This window comes from Triticum aestivum, chromosome 4D (genome assembly GCF_018294505.1).
Source record: "Triticum aestivum cultivar Chinese Spring chromosome 4D, IWGSC CS RefSeq v2.1, whole genome shotgun sequence".
Taxonomy (NCBI): domain Eukaryota; kingdom Viridiplantae; phylum Streptophyta; class Magnoliopsida; order Poales; family Poaceae; genus Triticum; species Triticum aestivum.
The window spans coordinates 476,424,167-476,443,177 of record NC_057805.1 but is presented as its reverse complement, the minus strand read 5'-3'; the positions used below and the strand labels follow the sequence as shown (position 1 = coordinate 476,443,177).

The 19,011-nt window shown below is 48.0% G+C and overlaps 5 protein-coding genes across 5 annotated transcripts; 4 read left to right on the top strand and 1 right to left on the bottom strand.

Moving 5' to 3' along the window:
- Nucleotides 1–289: 289 nt before the first annotated feature.
- LOC123098768 (uncharacterized) lies at nt 290–1,700 on the top strand. The gene has a single exon (XM_044520846.1). The coding sequence runs from the start codon at nt 447–449 to the stop codon at nt 1,515–1,517; it is 1,071 nt and encodes a 356-aa protein (XP_044376781.1). The 5' UTR covers nt 290–446; the 3' UTR covers nt 1,518–1,700.
- A 1,852-nt stretch (nt 1,701–3,552) lies between these two features.
- LOC123098767 (ankyrin repeat and SOCS box protein 10) lies at nt 3,553–6,554 on the top strand. The gene is made up of 5 exons (XM_044520845.1): nt 3,553–3,856; nt 5,520–5,611; nt 5,687–5,765; nt 5,854–5,951; nt 6,053–6,554. Exons 1-5 carry the CDS (start codon nt 3,685–3,687, stop codon nt 6,236–6,238), a joined length of 627 nt encoding a protein of 208 aa, XP_044376780.1. The 5' UTR covers nt 3,553–3,684; the 3' UTR covers nt 6,239–6,554.
- Nucleotides 6,555–7,410: 856 nt separating this feature from the next.
- On the top strand, nt 7,411–9,023 carry LOC123098764 (zinc finger CCCH domain-containing protein 17). The gene has a single exon (XM_044520843.1). The coding sequence runs from the start codon at nt 7,524–7,526 to the stop codon at nt 8,841–8,843; it is 1,320 nt and encodes a 439-aa protein (XP_044376778.1). The 5' UTR covers nt 7,411–7,523; the 3' UTR covers nt 8,844–9,023.
- LOC123098765 (mitochondrial import inner membrane translocase subunit TIM22-3) lies at nt 9,024–11,910 on the bottom strand. The gene is made up of 5 exons (XM_044520844.1): nt 11,607–11,910; nt 10,962–11,026; nt 10,783–10,855; nt 10,640–10,693; nt 9,024–9,524 (listed from the first exon to the last, which is right to left on the bottom strand). The coding sequence occupies exons 1-5, from the start codon at nt 11,761–11,763 to the stop codon at nt 9,295–9,297; spliced, it is 579 nt and encodes a 192-aa protein (XP_044376779.1). The 5' UTR covers nt 11,764–11,910; the 3' UTR covers nt 9,024–9,294.
- Nucleotides 11,911–14,905: 2,995 nt separating this feature from the next.
- LOC123098763 (potassium transporter 1) lies at nt 14,906–18,550 on the top strand. The gene is made up of 9 exons (XM_044520842.1): nt 14,906–15,215; nt 15,350–15,572; nt 15,686–15,934; nt 16,062–16,112; nt 16,217–16,477; nt 16,591–16,643; nt 16,741–16,855; nt 16,959–17,213; nt 17,320–18,550. Exons 1-9 carry the CDS (start codon nt 15,096–15,098, stop codon nt 18,327–18,329), a joined length of 2,337 nt encoding a protein of 778 aa, XP_044376777.1. The 5' UTR covers nt 14,906–15,095; the 3' UTR covers nt 18,330–18,550.
- The last annotated feature ends 461 nt before the right edge of the window (nt 18,551–19,011 follow it).

Sequence of the window (19,011 nt, the reverse complement as noted above, 5' to 3'; positions counted from 1 at the left end):
CTCCTCTGAATTAAGCATGTTAGCCATGTCACTGTCAGTTTCGGAACAGTTTCAAGGGGAGTGTTAACGTTAACAAGAGTTCTATCAGAATTCCAGGAATACCTGTGACTTGTGGATGTCGAGGCACCAACAACCACCATGATCAGATTGCTTGCTCCGAGTCTAGAATTCCCAAGAAACGTTGCAGAAACATATGGCCATCAGTGCTCCAACCATTCTGTTTTCGACCAGTTCACAGCATCATTAACTCGTCCCTGTTTTCCCACAGTAGCTTCACAGAGACGGATCAGCAGCAGACTTCTTTTTGATCGATTGACCACATCATTTTGATCTTTGTACAACAAAAGATTGTGAAAATGTGTTCCGATATTTTTGGGCTGTCTATATAAGCGTGGGTATTTCACACCATCTTCTGTGTTTTTTGACATATGCAGACTTGGTACAGCATGGAGCACACAAGAAATGGTGATCTGAAGGTCAGCTATGAGCAGCAGGAGCTGTTCGGGCGGCGCCGGAACGGCACCTCGCCCGCCTCCGTCGACCTCACCAGGGAGGCCGTGGACAGCGGCCCGGAAACGGCAAGGGTTCCATCGCCGCCGAAGAGCACCCCGAGCCCGCAGGGCACTTGCGCTGACGGCGAGCTCGACGTGTTCTCGGCTGAGCGTTACTTCAAGGGCGCAATGGACGGCCACCACCAGGAGGGCCCCGCCACGCCCACGCGCGTGGAGGTTGTGGCCGCGGGGGCGAGGCCAGCTGTGCCGGTGAGCGAGCCGGCGTGGACGCGCGCGTCGTCGGCGAGCGCCGGCTCGGTGGGCAGCGCCTACAGCCAGACCGTTCTCCTCCGGGATGCGCGCCGCCGCCCGCGATACCGCTGCATGAAGTGCTGCCTCCAGGTCGGCGTGCTCCTGCGTCTGTGCTCCGGGAAGCGGGCCGTGCGCGTAGACGGCGCGGCCGCCGTGGCGACGCAGACCGCCGGATCGAGCAAGCTGGCGGCATCGGCGACGGCGAGCAATATCGAGTGGTACAAAGACCTGCGGAGGGAGAAGGCTGGCCTCGGGCTAACCGGAGACGGCCACCGTGGCGTGGTTGCTGGCCTCCCGCCAAATTTGAATCTCGGGGCATCAGGAGTGGCAGCCGTAGGGAGGGAAGAGAAGCAGGGCGAGTACACGAGCGCGAGCTGTAGGAGAGGAAGCTTCACTCTTCCAGCTCCGGTGAAAGTCAGCTGCGGCAGGGGCGGCGGCGACGACGACGGCGGGAGCGAGTCGAGCTCGGACCTGTTCGAGATCAAGAGCCTAATGATCGACGACTGCCCGCACGAGCCCAGCGAGGAAAGCGTCCAGTGGAGCGTGGTGACCGCGAGCGCGGGTGGCGGCCGCACCGGCGCCCCGGTGGCCGTGACGCAGAACAGAGACAGTCCGGTTGGGATATTGACAGGGTGCCTGAGCCGCGGGCCGGTGGATGTTTCGGCGGTGGCCGGGGTGTGCGGGTTCCCCGACCCGTCGGCCCTGGCGCATTGATGGTAGCACAAGCACTGAAAAAAATAGCGTGCTATAATGTCGCTAATAGCACGCTACAGCGTATTGAGAATTGTCTTGCTAAATATATCGGTGTACAACGTCTCGCTAATAGCACGCTATAGCGCGATATAGCAAGTTAATAGCATATTTTGAGGTCGCCGCTATTTTGTTGTAGCGCGCTATTTTTTTCATTGCACAAGGCGTAGAATGCAGTTATGAAAGTACAGTTCGTTTTTTTAGGGTATGAAAGTACAGTTCGTTGCTTGTTTGAGATTGACCCTACATTTTTTTTGTAAAGTTTGTCCTGTTCATAGTATACATAAATTTTATTGTTTTTTCCTTCTTATTTTAAAATGTATCATAATGTTTGATTGTGTACCAACAAATAAGAGTGTACTCGTTTCATTGATATCTAGCACATCAAGGTTGGTCATTCATCAAGTACCTCTAGCCTATAAAAACCTTATGGGGGCACATTTACTATCATTCACCCTAATTTTTAATAAACTCAAGAGATAATGTACGTGAAAAACCCAAAAGAATCATCTACTCAAGATACCTTACAAGGTTTAGATTGAGATGCCAGATACGAGCAATCTTGAAAGCCTCGGATCGATTGACAAGAGAAGAGGAGCTTCAAGGCAACCTTGTCTTCCAGAGTCGAGTTGTAAGTGAGATGCTTCTCTTGTTAATGGAATCTCGAAGTAGCTTTGTCTTGTGCTCGAGCCATTCTTCGACCTCTTCTCTCATCGCATCTCTGGACATAGATGCAGGACGCACTACGAAACTACCAAACATATTTAAAAAGCATGGCATATTAACTCTGTCAACATATATTGACTTTTCATAAGGCTAGCCATAGTGGGGATGATTTAGGTAGTAACTTAACACATCTCAAGACAATTTTGCTTATGTGGCAAGTATTTTATGAGGAAAGAGGTGCTTGTGGTAACATAATATGTTACTGTAACATAGCGTTTCCCGAGGCAAAATGAGTCTATGAGCTAATAAATGAAGCCATCTACGATACTACTACTATGTTACTTTGCACTATGAAGATAGTAACATAGACTAGTGTCATATGCATGACACTACTAAGTTACTCCCCACTATGACCGGCCTAAGACCCATGTACACACTCGCCATCACTTGTGTTTTGCTCACTTAATATTGGTACTCCATAATTTTGTGTTGTCACAACTATCGAAACATGCATGCAACTCAACGTGAAAAAAGGTCTTTAACTTGTGAATGTTTGGTGATCTTTTGAGGGGTTGATGATCTTCCAACTAGCATCTTTGGGATAACATACAATTATGTCTTCATAAAAAAATAATCTCTTTATCTTATTTTCATAAAGTCATCAATGTACACGGCCGGTCTAAACACATCTTCACCTCATCTACATTAGCTTTATTCGTACACATCTTCCTCCTCTTTGTGAATCTCCATCTGTGATATGAGTAGCCATATCTTTTTTTTTCTCATATGTGATAGTCATTTCCTTTGTATCTAGATTTACTATTCACATATCTTATTACCCCTCATAATAATTGTTTGGTGTGGTTTTCATTAATCATCGCCTTAGGCAATGGATTATGATAATGGTGATTGATTGACTATGGCGACAGTGTGCCGATGATGCAACGACCGATTGCGATCATGGCAGAGGTTAAAATCACAACCTTGTTGGCAACACCTCCAACCATCTTCTCTAAGTTCCCAAGAGAGCGGCAAAATGAAATGGGGAAGACACCACCGTCAAACTCATGGAAGCACAATGAGACGGGAGGATGAAGAGTGAGGAATAGTACGAAAGAGGAGAGGGGTGGGGAGAGGGGTGGCAGGGTGCGTCTTAGAGCATCGCTAGCAGATCCCATAAACCGGGCCATCCGGCAAAAAATCGCCGGTTTACGGGACGGAGGCGAGGATGACCTAACTATCTATTTCCCATATATATCACGTTTTATTCCGTATGATCTAGAGCGTTTGTTTCTGATCCGACGTCGCGAGATAAAAGGGCACACGCCGCCTAGGTAGGTTTTTCGTCCCCGCGAGCTCTCGACACAAGTCTCGACCGCAGCCGCCGTCAGAGCGCAGCACACGCTCGCGAGCCCACCGAAGCCCAGGCGCGCGGAGACCCAGACCCAGCGAGGCCTCGCCGCAGATGGCAGTCCCCGGCGGCCGCAACGGCCTCGTCGAGGACGACGACGTCGCCGACCAGGCCGGCGCCTTCGTCGCCCCCTCCGACGACGAGGAGGCGCCGCTGCCCCCCCACCTCCAGGCTCTCTCCGACGCCGCCCAGAACGGCGACGTCAACGCCCTCCGCACCGCGCTCGGTACCGGCTTAATTCCGCCCCCCTGAATCTGGATTATACTTTTAGGGTTCTACGAGGTTGTTTGATTAGAGCAGAGTACGCGTACCATATCGATTAATTCACTAGCCAGACCGCCGCTTTTCATGGCGTCCCGGTGAAAATTGCAGATGTTTCAGCGTATAGTTTAGTGATACTGCCTGAACCTATGGCCTTGTCAGCGGATCGGGTTGTATTTTCTACCTGGATTTTCCTGGTGCAAGTCTTGTGTTGGATGATTGCGATGTATGGGTTGTGTTCGGGTCGCTTCTGCACACGCCCTCTGTGTGCTTCCATCAGCTCAGTGACCCAGGAACAAAGTCTTCACTTAGTCCAGTAGCACTAGGATGCATTTCTGCGTGTGGAATTACCACATATATGTATGATAAGCTATAAATTTTGTTGCTGGAATCTAGGACATATATGTTGTAGAAAACGTGGCGACTTAACCTGCCAATGGCATCTCTTATTATTACAATCGATTTAGAGCCATCCGGGTAATGCTGTATTTTTTATTTTATCTTTGTGGGAGACAGGGGATGCTGTATTATGCCAAGGAAGCAACAAAATGTTTGTTGGAGAAAAACGTTTGTTAGTGTTTAATGGAATGAAACAATTTGCTGTATGGCTCTTGAGATGATATTTGTCTATCAGTTGGTTCTAAAATTAGCAAAACACAAGCATTTTTTAAAAGCCATCCTATTATGTCAAAACACAATTTAAATTTCCTTGCCTAACCCTAGAAAATTTGAAGGACAACTCTAGTTTGGGAATCTTAGCTTGTTTATTTGAATTGCTTGCTATGCTTGCTTGGCTGGCATGTCGGCTGTGTTTGGTTGATGCTCACACTAGCCTACCAAATGTTGGTAAGAGGTGGCTTGCCAATTTTTTGGTCAAGGAATTCCTCACCCTCATTTGGCCAACTATTTAGCAAAAATCTGTGAGAGGAATGGTGGATACCCATTGGCAACCAAAAATTTGACTGCAAACCAGACAATGACCAAGATTTGATAGGCACCCAGTTTTTTGGCAGGGCTAGTATGGGCAGCAAACCAAACAGACCTTTCCCATGAATGTTATCAATCTTCATTAGGTCTCATCTTCAGAACACCCCCTTGTGGTGATTTTTATGGTTACCTTGAAAATTTGTAAGGATATAATCTCCATTGTTTAGGAACATATATTCGTAAAAAGAAAGTACTTCTATGTTTTTTAGTCTTGTACTAGCATACGTAAATTAATAGTTCTTAAATTGAAACTTAAACAAGGGAAATGCTATTGCTGGGGTAGAGCTGGGTACATAGGTTGGATGCTTATCTTACATGGTTATTGTCAAGTTCTCTCTTCAAGTTTGTCTAAGTGATCGTTATCAGATCTCACTCTTGCAGTGTTACAATCATATAACGATTAGTTGAGGTCCGTATGGTGATTGTCTAACCATCTCAGTGTGTCGGGCCATATTGCTGCACTGGTTCAAAACTCTTGTTGCTAAACTATTTTGTCTTCATACTTTACTTTTTTTGGTCAGTCTAACCTGCTTTAATGGTGGTGTTTTTGCCAATTATTTGCAACAGAAAAAAACATGCCTGCATATGTGGCTGATATCGATGGAGCTCTTTATTTAGATTCCACTGTTATGTTTACACAGATAACTATGGTGGCAGCATTGATGATCCAGTTGAAGATGGTGATACTGTGCTTCACCTGGCATGCTTATATGGACATCTACCTTGCGTGCAGGTTTACATTTTCCTTGGCCTTTTTAGTCATTTTTCTCCGCTCAATGGTTGTATCTAACCAGGTTCATCTTGTCAGCTACTGCTGGAACGTGGAGCAAACTTAGAGTGCAAAGATGAAGAAGGGGCAATTCCTCTCCATGATGCTTGTGCTGGAGGTATGCATTCTTTTAATTGCAGTGAGCTGTTTTTTTTTCCTTTTTGCACTCAATGTGTTTAGTTTATTTACTGACACTCTTTGTACAGGCTTCACTGAGATAGTTCAGTACATTCTCAGTTTTGCTGCAAATGCTGAGGGTTGTGCAACGCGAATGCTCAACACCGTTGATGCTGAAGGCGATACTGTAAACCCTCTTGACCACTCGATCATATGCCAACCATGTTGATTTTGCAGCAAATGTGCCATCGGCGTGGTCTTATAACCTTATGTGTTTGCTCCGTGCAGCCACTCCACCATGCTGCCAGAGGGGAACACATGGACACCGTCAAGCTTCTGCTCGAAGCTGGCGCATGTCCCAAGAAGGAGAATGCCTACGGGCAGGCAGCCGCCGAGATGGCCGATCAAGATACCGAAGTCCGGGCCCTGTTAACCGCCAAGCAAGTCGAGGCCAGCATACATATGGCGGACTGATGATGGACCTGTCGGAGGAACCATTGGTTGATATCAGTCATGATGAGTGGGCAGTAAAATGAGTGGTAGTATTAGACTATTAGTATCATCATACACAGCTTGCCTAGTATGAGAATTGCATTTCTGTTGTCACCAGAACTATGGAGTTATCTGCAGAGAGGAGGACATGGTGTTTCTCCATTTGCCCTTTGTATCTGTATTTTTCGAGTTATATCAAAGGCACAATCAGTTGAACCCTTATGCCCTGCTTTTCCAGCATGATTACTCTTACTCTTGTGAGAGTTTTGAAGAAGGAAATATTTCGTCCATGACAACCTGAGACTGAATTGCTTAAGTTACTCGCGGCGTGTTTGGTGGAGTCCGAGAATTTTGAAGGAGGCTTGAATGTTCAACAGCTTGCATTCTTATGTGTTTGGTGGCAAAACAATGAATTTCTGCAAAAAAAATATTATTACAATTCTAACACAGTTTATATTGTAGATCGCCGCAATTCTAGATGGCAGTGAGTAGAGCTCATCGGTTTGTGTCCTTAATCTATGAAAATTCTACATTGGAAAGAGCAGCAATGTTGTTTGCCTTGTTCTTTGATACTTGGTTCAATGTTTTCCATGTCTAGAGCAGTAATGCAATTTTTTTTTTCATTGTTACTCCCTCTGTACACTAATATAAGACGTTTTAGATCACTAAAGTGTATAGTGTACAAAGGGAGTAGTACATGCTTGTGGTGGCATTCTTACAATATCAGGAACAAGGTAACTACACCGAACTCGTATACATGCTATCAAACAAAATCTCAGCTTAGCATGGATGCTACCACACCAATAGGTATGTACTCGGGCATGTCTAGAGCCAGCATGTCTCGATGGAGAACAAGGGCGAGAAGGCCACCAAACACACCCTCGTGTTCACAAGGCGTGGAGTCTGTTGCTACGCTTTTACCATGGTATAAGAGGATGAAATCGTGATTTTTGTCTTCTACAGAGATATGGTTATGTTTCTGATATGGTGTGATACATCTCTTTCTCAAAATTAAATACCAAAGAAACCTAATGCACATTAATTGTAAAAAATGTAATTTCCCGGTGTAATCTAGCTAGGGTTTTTTATTGCAAAACCACTAACGCGCTGCCGTGTGCGCTTTGCATGCTGGAGTCGGTAAGTAGTACTACTGGCACGAACCGGAGGAGCCGGGCTCGGGCCCGTTGCCGATCTTACATATAGCTGAACGCGAACCCACCGGCGAACGCGGAATCCCCCCCTTCCCATTCGATCGCCGCCTCCCTCCATGGCGGCCGTGCAGCGCCGCCAACCCCTCCCGCCCGCCTCGCATCAGCTGCGCCGCGGCGACCCTGCGTGTTCCGGCACCGCGCCGCCGCCGGTCTGCCGCTACTGGAAGTCCGGCCACTGCGGCCGGAACCCCTGCCGGTTCCTCCACGCCGATCCGGCGCCGCCGCCGCCGGTCGTCGTCGCCAAGAAGCGCAGCAACACCTGGGTCAACACTTCCTCCAAAATCGCCAAGCCCAGCGCCGCAACCGATGAAGGAGAGGCCGCGGTTCCTCCGGTGCCGCCCCCGACGAAGGCCAAACCCAGCCCCGCAACCAATGCCCGCGGGGCCGCGGTCCCTCCGGCGCCTTCCGAGCGCGTCCAGGAACCACCCGGCGGCGACGCGTGGTGCGTCGGCGACGGCATCCGCGGCGTCGCGCGGCTGGAGGGTCACTCCAAGGCGGTCACCGGCGTCGCCGTGCCGGAAGGGTCCGCCAAGCTCTTCTCCGGCAGCCTGGACGGCACGGTGCGCGCCTGGGACTGCGGCACCGGGCAGTGCGTCCGCGTCGCGCCGGTGCAGGAAGGGGAGGTGGGCCGCCTGATCGCCATGGGCCCGTGGGTGCTCGTCGGCGTCCGCGGCGCCGTCAGGGCGCTCCAAGCGGGGAGCGGCGAGGAGCTGCGGCTGCGGCTGCCCTTTGCCGCCGCGCAAGTCACTGCCCTACTTGCAGAGGACGACGAGCGCCTCTTCGCCGGCGTGGAGGACGGCGCCATCTACATGTGGAGGCTGGACCGAGGGCGCCAGCGCTTCGACGAGGTCGCCGCGCTCGCGGGCCACGACGGGCACGCCGTCGCGTCGCTGGCCCAGGGGAAGGGCGCGCTCTACTCCGGCGCGGCGGACGGCGGCATCAGGGTCTGGGACCTCGAGACTCGCCGGTGCGTCTGCAGCTTCGCCGGCCACGCGTCCATGGTCACCGCGCTGCTGTGCTGGGACCGTTTCCTGCTCTCCTCGTCCGTCGACGGCACCGTCAAGGCCTGGAGGTCCAACCCGAACCGCGGCGACGTCGACCCCGAGCTGGAGGTGCACTACACCCACAGAGAAGAAGGCGAACGGGTGGTCACCATGGACGGGACGCACGACGCCGACAAGAAGCCCGTCCTGCTGGTCTCGCGCGGCGACGGCGTCGTCCGTGTGTACGACCTCCCGTCGTTCAAGCCCAGAGGGCAGATTCACTGCAACGGCGAGGTCACGGCAACGTCGCTCAGGACCCCCGGCGTGATCTTCACCGGAGACGCGTCCGGCGAGGTCAGAGTGGCCAAGTGGACGCCGGCAGCTGCATCCTGAATTATTCATTATTAGGCGCACCGGCCTCTGCAAATCAATCTCGTCGACCACTGGCAGCTTCGATTGTAGGCCAGTGTGTTCGTACTTCAGAGCAACCAGTAGGATACTTACCAGTGCAATGTAAAGATACCAGTGGCAATGCTTAGTATTATACAGTATGGATCAGAGATATTCAGAATCTGAAGAACCACCATGACTTCATTCTTACCGTCACAAACCATATCTCAGATGTTAACAGAAGCACGAACACGAAGGTCGGGCGACGGAAATTTTCAGAATTCTTATCTGCTACAATCTCAAAGGAGCACATACAGCGGTCTGCAGCAAGAAAAACCTGGCAAGGAAGCAAATCTACACTCTTGACAATTCCAGAAACGAATCTACATACGCGAAGGAAGTCTGGAGCTAAGGTTTTTACTGATCATCTCTCTTTCTCTCCCTATGACGTCGTCTAGTGCTTGGGCTTCACCAAGGTCTGGCAACATGAAGCTAGAGCATCTGATGCGTCGAGAATTGGCGGAAGCGTGAAAGGGGGAAGAACGCCACCTTTCTCGTGCGCAAAGGTCAGAGCATTTCCGCGGAGCGTGTGGGCCATTGCAGCCTGCTGCTTGTTCAGCCCCTCCATTATGCAAGAGAACGCTGCGAAGGTGGCGCAGCTCTGAAGCATGGCTTGAGGTGTTCCTGGATTAAGAGAACCAACCACATGAGAAAATGATGCAACTAGTCAAGAGATAAACTGTCGATTGGTATTAATAGTGGATTCTAAAGAGCAGCTTGGTGCATGCACAAATAATCTCCAGAAACAAAAATCCAATCTCCAAACATCATACCAATGTGCCAGCTATAGACCCATACCTCACTGGACACTGAATATTACAGAGAAAAGCAATGCATGTACAACATATGTGCCGGTAAATCGACATAGGGGTGCAGTTTGAGCTAACAAGAGATGCATGCATAACAATGTGTCCAGCTAGCCATTAATATTGCTGACCTTTTTCAGGCAACGTATTACCCATGAGCACTAACTGAAACTGAACATTGCAGCGAATTGTTCTCAATAAAATGTGCAAATCAGAACCACAGATGCATGAGTGATTCAGTTTCTACATGATGTGTTAGACATGAATATAGCTCGATTGTTTTTTCAAGTGTCATCTATCAGTTAATTTGGACCCTGTCCCGTCTTATCCAGTGGGTGCAAGATTCCAATAACAAGCAAAACACGCACTCAGGTGTATTAAGAACAAGGTATCTTGATTTTCTTAATTTCTTAGACATGATACTGAACCTCTTGGAAACCAGCTTTGATAAAATACAACAATTACAGGAAGCAATTCAGTCATGCATTTATAGACAAAATTCAGTTTACATTCACACCCGATCTCTCTAAATAAGTATCACTTGAAATCCAATTCAAGAACTACAAGCACACAACATATAACTTACGCTCAATGGACTACCTACATACTAAACAGTTTACCAAATGCAAATTATTGTCCTAACCATACAGTTTTAGGAAGTAGGAGTTTTTTACAGATTGCCAACCAAGAATTTACGCATAACAATTCAGCGTTGCTAGATTTTCAGAAAAAATAGCTGTTGAACAACCAAGTAGCCAGAGCACCAAATATTTTGTACACTATAAACAAAAACAAGTTCACCACTAGTAAGTACTAACAAAAAATGATAATGATACCCAATATCATACACCATCCTTTTCATATTAGGTACAGTAACCAGACAATATCATTGTCAGTTTGTCACTAAGTAACATTAGTTCAACATAAATGTACCTGGAAAGCTCAAGGCAAGGCCAGTGCAACATCCAGCAATGCCAGAATTGACAACTGTCAAAGGAACATGTCAGTTGAGTTCATACTATATGTTCAACCATCGAGATTCCAACACACAAATAGAACGGCAAAAGTAAACTTACGATCATCTTTTCCGCGTAGCTTTTTCAATAAGCACACAATAAAACTCTGGATGCCGGAGAGAACTGCAAAAGTCTAATTCAAGAAATTTCTATCATGAGCATCCAGTCTGGAAAAAAGGGATATAGCACATTTTTCAATGTGAGAGAACATATCCCCACAAGCATTATAAACAACAAACCTTGGCAGCAGAGCCTGCATTGCTGAGTGAGCCCTTGAAGCCCTTCTTAGTGATCAAACCTTGCCCTGGAAAAAGAACCGAGTGAGCCACATAAGGACTTTATGCGAGGAAAATAACTAGAGTACAAAGGTTATGTAAGTTAGTGAAACCATACAAACACAATAAGCATCTACTCCCTCCGTTTAGAGATTTCAAATGGACTACCACATACGGATGTATATAGACATATTTTAGAGTGTATATTCACTCAATTTGCTCCGTATGTAGTCACTTGTTGAAATCTCTAGAAAGACAAATATTTAGGAACGGATGGAGTAACATTCAGACTAGCAGAAACCATACAAACATTCAGGCTACCAAACTAAAGGTATTGCACGCAATGTGCAATTATCTGCAAAGCACTATATCTATTATCTAGCAAGGCTGTATAACCTTATCTATGAATTTCCGTAAGCTTGGATTCGGGTGAGAATTGCACGCGTCAGTGCAAGGAAAATTCTATCACTATCCGCCCTAATAAGAGCTGACTCCGAAAACAGAAAAATTTGGGGACAGCAACATCAGAGAGATAATGAGGAATGCAGCGACGCGAAATAGAGTTATCTGGGAGAAGAAAAGGGCGGGGTTGGGGAATGGGGATAATACCGTATCCAACGACGCCTCCAACGAAGGCGCCGGCGCCGAAGTCCCCGGCGGACCGGAGGAGGCAGACGACTGGGGCGGCGTATAGAGGCGACGGAGGCACGCCTCCCTCGGCTCCGAGCCCCTCGCCGTCCGACCCGTTCTCGCGCCTTGACGACATCTCCCTGAACGAACTCGCGGGCCGGGGGGCGGTGGACGGGAGGGTCACCGGCGAGGCGGTGGGCGATGGCTGAGGATGAAGCGGCAGCGGCGGGGGACAAGGTAAGAGAGGAGGCGACGGGATGCGGTGGCGAGCTTTGGAGGACGATGCGATGGGCGTGGGCCGTGGGCCGTGATTTGGACTTCTGTTAGACGCAGGGCGGGCCGCGGGCAGTCAGGAATGCATTTTTCTTTGCCTCTAAAAAAAGGAATACATTTTTCTCGCTCTGTGGATGTCCGCTCGATATGGAAAATGCAACATTTTCAGCTGCGATCTTTTTTTATCATACTTCCTTAGAGTTAGTATAAAGTTGAGTCATCTATTTTGAAACAGAGGAAGTATACTATAATACTTTCTTTCTTCTGAATGAACATTACATAACAGTTATACTATAAACAAGTGGAATTTCGTGCCAAAATATGATTAAATACTTCCTGCACACGAAAAGAAATCAAGACGGCTTTATTGTCATTCTTACATCATGCATATAGATATAGGCATGTTGTGGCACTAAAATTCACTACGATTTGGTAGCTTGTTATGCACATCTATCACTATAAACAGTTTTTTTAACGCCTTTTGAAAGGGGTGACTATTAGCACATTTTTATTAATACATGTGTTGTATGAATATTAGCGCTCCATACAAAACGCTATGACATCATGCATCCAGACACGCAGAAGACACGGCGAAAGTAGATGATTACACACTAGCAGCATGAAAAATATATTGCTTTCCTCCTCGCTGTTCTTAGTTATATATCCTTGAAAGATTGCCCATAGAAATGTCAAACCACAATTATTCGTCGAGATTCTTATCTTTCTTTTGTTTAGCGAAGATGACGATGAGGACCAAATATGTCTTCGTTTCCTGACGTCCCGAGTAAAGTAACACCAATGATTAAATGTTTCTGTTACGAAGAAATGATTAGTAAAGGTTTCAAGGTCAACCCTCGACTACACCATACGCTATGACAATGCTAGTTTTGGGACATCCGTGTACCTGTGTTGGACGGGGAGCATCGTTCCGTACAATTGTACTTTGGTGTACTTTGGCGTGCAAAACCAAAAACTTGACGCGCCTATACATATCTGATGGATTGGTTGGAGGGATATTATTCTAGTTTATTCAGTGATTTCTGTTCAGCGAAAGATGATGTTCCCGTCGACTATGAGGTATATAATGACCTTACAATCTCATTGTATATCATACGGCTAATATGCGCCTCAACTACTAGGTATATGTGAGCGTCAATTTTGAGATGTGCTGACTCAATATCTCATATGTGCTTTTTTAGGGATAGGTGCGCCTCAACTACATGGTATCTATTGAGATATGTGGGTAGTCTGTCATAGGTGCTCATTGTGTGTGTGTGTGTTTGCATTGTAATACGTGTCTCATTCATATCATAAAGATCAAAATACAAGTCACGTAATGACCGACATGACAAAATTGAAAAGATAGCAGAACATCTCTGAGCTTGACACCAACTCCCGTCACCTGCCTCTGGCACCACCAAAGCAGCCACCGAAAAAAAGAATGACGGATCACCTCCTCACCCGAGCTCGACGCGGCTCCATCGCTGATATGCAGCTTTGCGGACCTCCAAGGTGGCTCACCAAAAGTGAAGCCCTTGCCGTTGAACGAATCAGACCGGGGCAACACCCCGGACACGCGATCGAACTCCAGATCTGGCACCCCACCACGACTAAGACGCCGAAGGAGGAAACCATACCTGCCATCCATGAACCACGAACCCAGCACACGTTCTGTCTTTCAGCTGTCGTCGATGCAGACCACAATCTGCATCCGCTCCTGGACTACCTCCCAAGCTCTACGCCAACGCCGGAGCAAACGCCATCGCAACAGCGGAGCCCGAGGACACATGTCCACCACGAGGATGTCGTCGCCGCCACGCCATCCTTGCTTGAACAGACTGGTTTCCAAATCCATCCCCAACCATAGAACCGATCGCCTCGTTGGGGCAGGATTTGAAGAATCTTTATTCAGCGCAGCCATCGCCGCCGCCAAAGATGAGACGATAAACAACCTAAAAATCTACACTACATAGGCCTAAACCGGTCCACATGCGCGGATCCGACAACCCCCCTCATCACCGACGACCGAGGTGGCCGGCGGAGGGGAGCCGCCGGAGGAACGGCGGTGGAGGAACTCCCCTGGCGGCGGGCTGGGGAGATCGCTTTTCCTTCTTCGAACCGAAGAAAGAAAAACGTATCGTGGGTCTTCGGTATGATGATTGGGCGTGCTCATTGTGTGTGTGTGTGAGTGTGTATGCGCGCGCATGCGTTCGAGTAGGTAACATGTGTATGTGAGCGTTTGTGTTTGTAGCTTTTTTTCAAGTCACTTCAGAAGGAAATCTAAACCAAGTATATCACACCGTACGTGCTCCCGCCTTTCTAGAAATTTTAACAAGTGACTACATACGGAGCAAAATAAGTGAATCTACACTCTAAAATATATCTATATACATCCGTATGTGGTAGTTTATTTGAAATCTCTAAAAACGTTTAGAAACGAAGGGAGTATATTTTACCCTTTTTCCCGATAGTGTTTTTGTATCGACTTATAAAACAAGCCCCAAGGTCATACGAGCAGTGAATTCACACCGGCATATGCATAAGCATAACTGAGGTCACATGTACAAGTAAAGGTGAAACGTGATGCCAAAACGATCCGGAGACTACACCGTCGCGTTAAGTAAAGACATTATTTGTCGACGTAGTAAAAAAAGGCATTATTTGTCGCCTACTCCAAACGTACACACCCAAGTACATCGGCAAGTAACCTACCTTGTAGAAGATCAGTTGTTGATCTGATTAAAATAGCACCAATGATTAGGATTTGTTTATCTGAGGAAAATGTCAATGGACGAAAACAATCTCGGCAATTGCGCGCGAACCCGAGGCTTCATTTGCTAACCAATCTTCTTCGATCTGGTGGCAGCATTCGTTTGAATATTTTTCACGCGCGTGAACATGAGAGAGACGCCAATGACTTTTAAGTGCTCATGAGGCTCTGATTAAAATAGCACCAATTATCACCCAGGTATGATAATGTAGCAGCAGCTGGGTGTGCACGGTCAGTGCCACCTCAAGCAAACGAAAGTTTCATGTCAACTCTCAGGAGCAACCTCATGTGCTAGCTCAAATCCGCACCGCTCTATTTAAAGAAGCCCTCACCTTCTTCCTCCAACAGGAGCTAGCTACCTGCAGCTGCAGATCTTCGCCACTAACCCGGAGTAGAACTGCAAGCTGCAACACCCCCTGAAGGAGATGTCGGTCCAGGCGGAGGAGCCGCGGGACACGGAGACAGCGCCTGCCCCGCTCAAGCGCCATGACTCGCTTTGGGGTGATGCAGAGAAGGTGTCCCATACCAACCACCATGGCTCCCGGGTATGTATACCATGTGTGCTCCCCCTGCAACTCGATGATCACGTCAATTGCTTGCATTTATCTGACGGGGCTAGCAGTGAGTAGAGTACCCTACTGAACTTCCTTTGGGCGACGCATGACTGATATATATGCAGGTGAGCTGGGTCCGGACGCTGAGCCTCGCCTTCCAGAGCGTCGGCATCATCTACGGCGACATCGGGACGTCGCCGCTCTACGTCTACTCCAGCACCTTCCCCGACGGCATCAAGCACAACGACGACCTCCTGGGCGTCCTGTCGCTCATCATCTACACCCTCATCATAATACCCATGCTCAAGTACGTCTTCATCGTGCTCTACGCAAACGACAACGGAGATGGTATGTATACACATATAAACCCAATTAATTCCATCAACTTAGTGTACCTAGCTACTTGCTGGATTGCTTAAGCTGGATTGCCCACTGCTGTTCTTGCTGGCTGTTGTTTGCAGGTGGCACGTTTGCGCTTTACTCCCTGATATCGCGGTATGCAAAGATCAGGCTGATACCGGACCAGCAGGCCGAGGATGCTGCGGTGTCGAATTACCGGATAGAAGCGCCCAACTCGCAGCTGAGGAGGGCGCAGTGGGCCAAGCAGAAGCTCGAGTCTAGCAAGGCGGCCAAGATCGCGCTCTTCACCCTCACCATCCTCGGCACATCCATGGTGATCGGCGATGGAACCTTGACGCCCGCAATCTCTGGTAATCAATCAATCAGATAAATCAATCATGTATCAAAGAGTCAACGCCTATTAATTACATACAGTATAATATTCTCATGCATAAAAGGAGAAGTAATACTAACATACATATATTTTGTTCATGGCAGTGCTGTCTGCAGTGAGTGGGATCAGAGAAAAAGCACCAAGCCTCACTCAAAGTATGTGAATCGAAGGAAGGATTAGTAGCTAAGATGTTTTCTTATATTCTTTACCCATCAGTCCATCACACCGATCTGACGGCCTTCCATGGTTGCTTGAACAGCACAAGTGGTGCTCATCTCGGTGGCGATCCTGTTCATGCTCTTCTCGGTCCAGCGTTTCGGGACCGACAAGGTCGGCTACACGTTTGCTCCTGTCATCTCGGTGTGGTTCCTTTTCATTGCGGGCATCGGCTTGTACAACCTCGTCATTCATGATGTCGGTGTCCTACGGGCCTTCAATCCGATATATATCATACAGTACTTCAAGAGGAATGGCAAGGAGGGATGGGTTTCACTTGGTGGAGTCATCTTGTGTGTCACAGGTAACCAACAATTTAACCTTTCTGACTCACTGAAAAGACCTTGTGTTGCCTGCCTGCCTGCCTGCATAGGCTGTAACAGTTAATCTGACATGATGAATTCACTGAATGTACAGGCACAGAAGGTATGTTTGCTGACCTGGGACATTTCAACATCAGGGCTGTTCAGGTACTTCATTGCTTCTTTACATGTAGATTCATTTTGGAAGTCAACTATCTTTCCGTAGCCACAAGTCATAACAGAACCATGCATATATATCCCACAGATCAGCTTCAACGGCATCTTGTTCCCGGCTGTTGGGCTGTGTTACATCGGCCAGGCGGCTTACCTGAGGAAATTCCCAGAGAACGTGGCAAACACCTTCTATAGATCTATCCCAGGTAGGTACAAGTACAAATAAGCATATTCCCAGCAATAATATATGTACTTGGTAAATAAATAAATAAATAAATAAATAAATATGTGTGCATGTTCCTCCTGCAGCACCAATGTTCTGGCCAACCTTCATCGTTGCCATCCTTGCTGCCATCATAGCAAGCCAAGCTATGCTGTCCGGCGCATTTGCCATCCTCTCCAAGGCTCTGTCTCTGGGTTGCATGCCCAGGGTTCAAGTCATCCACACATCACACAAATACGAGGGGCAGGTGTACATTCCTGAAGTCAACTTCATAATGGGATTGGCGAGCATCGTAGTCACCGTCGCCTTCAGAACCACCACAAGCATCGGGCATGCTTATGGTAAGTTGGTAGCCACTACTCGTACATCAATGATTTGTGTTTGATGATCCTTTCAACAGCCTGATGGGTCAAAAATTGGTGTGATATGTATGTTGGTGACTCGCAGGGATCTGTGTTGTTACTACATTCATCATCACCACCCACCTGATGACTGTCGTGATGCTCCTCATATGGAAGAAGCACGTCATCTTCATCGCGCTCTTCTACGTCGTGTTTGGCTCCATAGAGATGATCTACCTCTCTTCCATACTGTCGAAATTCATCGAGGGCGGGTACCTCCCCATCTGCTTCGCACTGGTCGTGATGAGCCTGATGGCGGCATGGCACTACGTCCAAGTCAAGAGGTACTGGTACGAGCTGGACCACATCGTGCCTACTAGTGAACTGACAGTGCTGCTCGAGAAGAACGATGTGAGGAGGATCCCAGGGGTTGGCCTCCTCTACACGGAGCTGGTCCAGGGAATCCCTCCGGTGTTCCCTCGGCTGATCGAGAGGATACCATCCGTGCACTCCATCTTCATGTTCATGTCCATCAAGCACCTGCCCATCTCACGTGTACTGCCCGCAGAGAGGTTTCTCTTCCGGCAGGTCGGCCCGAGGGAGCAGCGGATGTTCCGCTGCGTGGCGCGGTATGGATATACCGACACGCTGGAGGAGCCCAAGGAGTTTGTTGCCTTCCTCATGGATGGGCTCAAGATGTTCATTCAAGAGGAGAGCGCATTCGCACACAACGAAGTGGAGGAGATCACCGCTGGTGGTGAAGCTTCCAATGATCAGCCATCTATGGCATCGGGGCGATCCACACGCAATGCAGTGCACAGCGAGGAGATGGTCCAAGCCAGGGTGAGCAGCCACTCGTCGGGGAGGATCGGTAGCTTCCACTCCAACCGGACAGTTGAGGAGGAGAAGCAACTGATTGACAGAGAGGTGGAACACGGGATGGTGTATCTGATGGGGGAGGCCAATGTCACCGCCAAAGCCAACTCCTCGGTCTTCAAGAAGGTGGTGGTCAACTATGTTTACACATTCTTGAGGAAGAACTTGACGGAGGGGCACAAGGCACTAGCCATTCCGAAAGATCAGTTGCTCAAAGTTGGGATCACATATGAGATATAGTGATTTTACCCCAAGCGGTGTGCGTATGATCGAGGATGTGCGTGAGCTAAACCATGTGATTCTGGCTGTATGGTTGTACTACTTTGAAGGGCAAAGAGGATATGTGTGTGTGTGCCCGCACACCTTTTTTCTTTCGGTTTGGATTTGATGGTTTTCTTCATGCTTTGATTTCTATGTACAGTGTACCGTTATCTGAGCTGAACATAAGGGTGTTTTTTATATATTGATGATATTGCAAGTACAACTTCAACTGGTGAGTGTGCTCCCTGTCATAAGCAAGGTTCATGATTCCTTTTTGACCGGTCGGAATGCAGTGGTGGACTCAGGATTTTCAACATGAATGCGGGGAGTTAAAAAAAAAACTATCTTAGAACAATAATACGACATGAAGATTCACAATTAACGACAATGAAAGTACAAACTGTTATACAGTACTGTATGTAACAACAACATCTCCTGTAGTTGAGTTACATCGCAAAATCAAGGAGGAATCACAAGTTAACTCTACAATCCCCTTTTAGAAGAGGGGAATAATGGCATCATCTTTTACTTGCATGAAAAAAAATTAACGTTCAAGAAAAGTAACCAGGCAAATCATGGAAGCACGCACAAATTGTAGTGCATAAATTTCACCTTGCTCCTTCTCTGTTGCCCACTGGGAGCCACTCCTTCCTCCCTCGAC

Bases quoted from the DNA above. Each gene is read 5' to 3' on its own strand.
- LOC123098768 (XM_044520846.1), top strand. From the start codon at position 447: ATGGAGCACACAAGAAATGGTGATCTGAAGGTCAGCTATGAGCAGCAG.
- LOC123098767 (XM_044520845.1), top strand. From the start codon at position 3,685: ATGGCAGTCCCCGGCGGCCGCAACGGCCTCGTCGAGGACGACGACGTC. The intron at 3,857-5,519 runs GTACCGGCTTAA...ATGTTTACACAG, and splicing joins CGCCCTCCGCACCGCGCTCG to ATAACTATGGTGGCAGCATT. The intron at 5,952-6,052 runs GTAAACCCTCTT...TGCTCCGTGCAG, and splicing joins TTGATGCTGAAGGCGATACT to CCACTCCACCATGCTGCCAG.
- LOC123098764 (XM_044520843.1), top strand. From the start codon at position 7,524: ATGGCGGCCGTGCAGCGCCGCCAACCCCTCCCGCCCGCCTCGCATCAG.
- LOC123098765 (XM_044520844.1), bottom strand. From the start codon at position 11,763: ATGTCGTCAAGGCGCGAGAACGGGTCGGACGGCGAGGGGCTCGGAGCC. The intron at 10,856-10,961 runs GTTTGTTGTTTA...TTCTTGAATTAG, and splicing joins ATGCAGGCTCTGCTGCCAAG to ACTTTTGCAGTTCTCTCCGG. The intron at 9,525-10,639 runs GTACATTTATGT...CTCTTAATCCAG, and splicing joins CCTTGCCTTGAGCTTTCCAG to GAACACCTCAAGCCATGCTT.
- LOC123098763 (XM_044520842.1), top strand. From the start codon at position 15,096: ATGTCGGTCCAGGCGGAGGAGCCGCGGGACACGGAGACAGCGCCTGCC. The intron at 16,113-16,216 runs GTATGTGAATCG...TTGCTTGAACAG, and splicing joins AGCACCAAGCCTCACTCAAA to CACAAGTGGTGCTCATCTCG. The intron at 16,856-16,958 runs GTAGGTACAAGT...TTCCTCCTGCAG, and splicing joins CTTCTATAGATCTATCCCAG to CACCAATGTTCTGGCCAACC.